The sequence below is a fragment of the Corapipo altera genome, unplaced genomic scaffold (genome assembly GCF_003945725.1).
Source record: "Corapipo altera isolate COAL_440 unplaced genomic scaffold, ASM394572v1 56, whole genome shotgun sequence".
In the NCBI taxonomy this organism is placed as follows: domain Eukaryota; kingdom Metazoa; phylum Chordata; class Aves; order Passeriformes; family Pipridae; genus Corapipo; species Corapipo altera.
This window is the reverse complement of record NW_020884896.1, coordinates 2,449,297-2,452,354: the sequence shown is the minus strand read 5'-3', so window position 1 is coordinate 2,452,354 and position 3,058 is coordinate 2,449,297. Positions and strand designations below refer to the sequence as shown.

At 53.2% G+C, this 3,058-nt stretch overlaps 1 protein-coding gene across 1 annotated transcript; it reads left to right on the top strand.

Annotated features, from left to right (window-relative positions):
- Positions 1–316: 316 nt before the first annotated feature.
- On the top strand, positions 317–2,159 carry LOC113949490 (D(1)-like dopamine receptor). Its single transcript, XM_027648144.1, is given in 2 exon segments — positions 317–1,672; positions 1,675–2,159. Coding segments are annotated over 2 exon segments (1,371 nt in total). The 5' UTR covers positions 317–480; the 3' UTR covers positions 1,854–2,159.
- The last annotated feature ends 899 nt before the right edge of the window (positions 2,160–3,058 follow it).

Sequence of the window (3,058 nt, the reverse complement as noted above, 5' to 3'; positions counted from 1 at the left end):
TTCCCGCTCGGCGCCCCGCTCCCTCCGGCGGCGCGGGGGCCGCATCTCTCCCGCAGGCGGCACCCGGAGCTGCCTCTGCCCCGTCCCGGCGCTGCGGTCCCCGGTCCCCCCGCTCCACTCCGCCGTCGAGGGGCCGCCGCCACCCGATCCCGCCGCGGGACAGCCCCTCCATCCCTTCCTCCCTCCCTCCGTGCCTCGGGAGCAGCGGCGGCGAGGAGGGGACACACGGGCGGCCCCGGCAGCCAGAGCGGTGAGTACCCCCGGGACAGCCCGACCCGCCGCGGGGGACACCGAGGCGGGCGGGGGCAGCGGGCGGAGATGCTCCCGCGGGAGGCCGCTCCCACAGCCGGTCCCTCGGGCGGCGTCCCGCTGGCAAGAGCGACCGAGGGTCCTAGGGCAGCGAGGCCGGCCCTTCCTCCGGGGTAGCAGTGCCGGCGCTACCCCGCAGGCAGAGAGGGGGCGGCCGGGGGAGAGCCCCTGATGGGGGGTTCGGCAGCGGGGGACGGCCCGCGGGTTCTGCGGGCCCTCACCGGGTGCCTGCTGGGCTCCCTGGTGCTGAGCACGCTGGTGGGCAATGCTCTGGTGTGCCTGGCTGTCCTGCGCTTCCGTCACCTGCGTGCCAAGGTCACCAACTGGTTCGTGCTGTCACTGGCCATCTCCGACCTCTGCGTAGCCCTCCTGGTGATGCCCTGGAAGGCGATCACTGAGGTGACTGGAGGCTCCTGGCTCTTCGGCAATCGCTTTTGTGATACCTGGGTGGCTTTCGACATCATGTGCTCCACCGCCTCCATCCTCCACCTCTGCATCATCAGCCTAGACCGCTACTGGGCCATCGCCAGCCCCTTTCGCTATGAGCGCAAGATGACGCAGCGCCTTGCCTGTGCCATGATAGCCATGGCCTGGACCCTCTCCATCCTCATCTCCTTCATCCCAGTGCAGCTGCACTGGCATAAAGCCAAGGACAGGGGCTATCCCGGTTACCAGCTGCCTGGGACACCCCGATGTGATGTCAGATTGAATCGCACTTACGCCATTACCTCCTCCCTTATTAGCTTCTACATCCCCGTGGCCATAATGATCATCACCTATACCAGGATCTACCGAATTGCCCAGGCCCAGATCCACCGTATCTCCACCCTTGAGAGAGCAGGGGGGCAGTGGCCAGCTCACAGCAAGGAGCCCACCTCCTCTTTGCGGAATTCCTTGCACAAGGAGACCAAGGTGCTGCAGACTCTCTCTATCATAATGGGAGTCTTTGTTTGCTGCTGGCTGCCCTTCTTCCTGCTCAACTGTCTGCTGCCTTTCTGTCAGCCCACGCTCGAGAAAGACCATGAAGGACAGTCATCCTGTGTTAGCCAAACTACCTTCAACATCTTCATGTGGTTTGGCTGGGCCAACTCTTCATTAAATCCAGTGATCTATGCTTTCAACGCAGATTTCAGGAGGGCTTTCAGCAACCTCTTGGGCTGCTGGTGCTTCTGCTGTGGCACACCCAAATCCACTGTGGAGAGGGTCAACTTTAGCAATGAGCTGGTTTCCTATCATCATGACACCACCTGCCAGAAGGAAGGAGCTGCCTCGTTGTCAGTACTGCCTGCTGCTGTCACCGCCTGGGTGCAGCCCATTCCCCATGCTGTAAGCCTTCAGGGAGAAGACAGCAGTGAGATTCCTGTAACAACAGACTTGTGACTTCTCTGACACAGGCTGCCCCTGGGATCAGCCCCAAGAATTGCCAGGTGCCAGCTATTTTGCAATTGGATTGCAAGACAGAGCTATCCCTGGAAACTGTTGCCCCCTGTACAGGACTTGGTCAGTGTGAGGACCCCATTGCCTTGTTTCAGAGGGATAAGTAATTGCATGCTTCTCACACACACAGCCACCCCACAGAGAGAGTTCACTCTGCCTCTGTGTAAGCTACACCTTTACCCCAGCAAAAAATCCCATTCCAGAGGGATGGGAAAAACCACAGAGGGGTGATGGGCATTTGAAATCCATTCCAAAGGCATGTAGCGGACATATATTAACTTTTTCCCATGGCCACCATCACCCTTTACTGTCACAGTCAGTAGACATCTCCCATGCATTTGTTCATCCCCAGTCTCCAATCAAACTTGAGATATTTATTAAGAATAGTGAGATAATTAGATCAAAGCGAAAATGTCTCATAGTTTGAGACTCTATAATACAATCTTACAAAGACAAGTTAATCTCAGATTTATCTTCATTGCTAAAACCTGCTCATAAACTTGCTCTTAAATGTTTATGGTTTTATTTCTGTGATTATTTCAAAACCATGTGTTTGGATTTACACATCTGAATCTGTGTTTAGGTTCTTAAATAAAAATTGATCTGTTAAAACATTGCTATCTGATGTTGAGTCAAAAGACTGTACAAAATCCTGAAAAATTGAGATGTTTTTATGTAGGACACCCCAAACAGTTTCAGGTGCTAACTTTGCAATCCAGTCTTAATGAAATTGAGCTAGGGTCTTCCTCATCCTCAAATGTTAGAAATATATTATTGTATTAGGCTGAAGCTATGTAAGGATGGTGTTTGAGAACTAACACTACAACTCCAGAGAGATTTAAGCTGCTATCAGCTGATGCAGCTGCGATCCTTCCTTTGTCCTACTACTTTAGGCAGCTAATCCTTCCTGAAAGCAAGTTGGCCCACAAAATTAAAAGTGACCAGGTCATCTCTCTGAACCCATTTAACTACTTATAGATATGAAGAGCAATAAAAAGCAGAGCAAATGGGTGTTGGATGGCTCACAGGAGAGAAAATACTGAGGGAACTTTATGGTCGTTTTTGTCTGTGTAAAAGGGTTCAGCAGACATTAAGAGAATACAGTGGCACCTCACTATCCTCTGCTTCTCTGTCCACTACTTAAGAGTTCTGCTGCTGATCATTTAACACTGTGCTCCACTAACCACCATCATTGCCCCATTTCTTCTGTCCCTCACCTGTGATTGACTGACCTTGCTTTATCTAAGGAAGATGATGAAGATGGAACTGTCCAGAAAGAGACATCAAGACATCTTACACTGCAAGAGTTTTC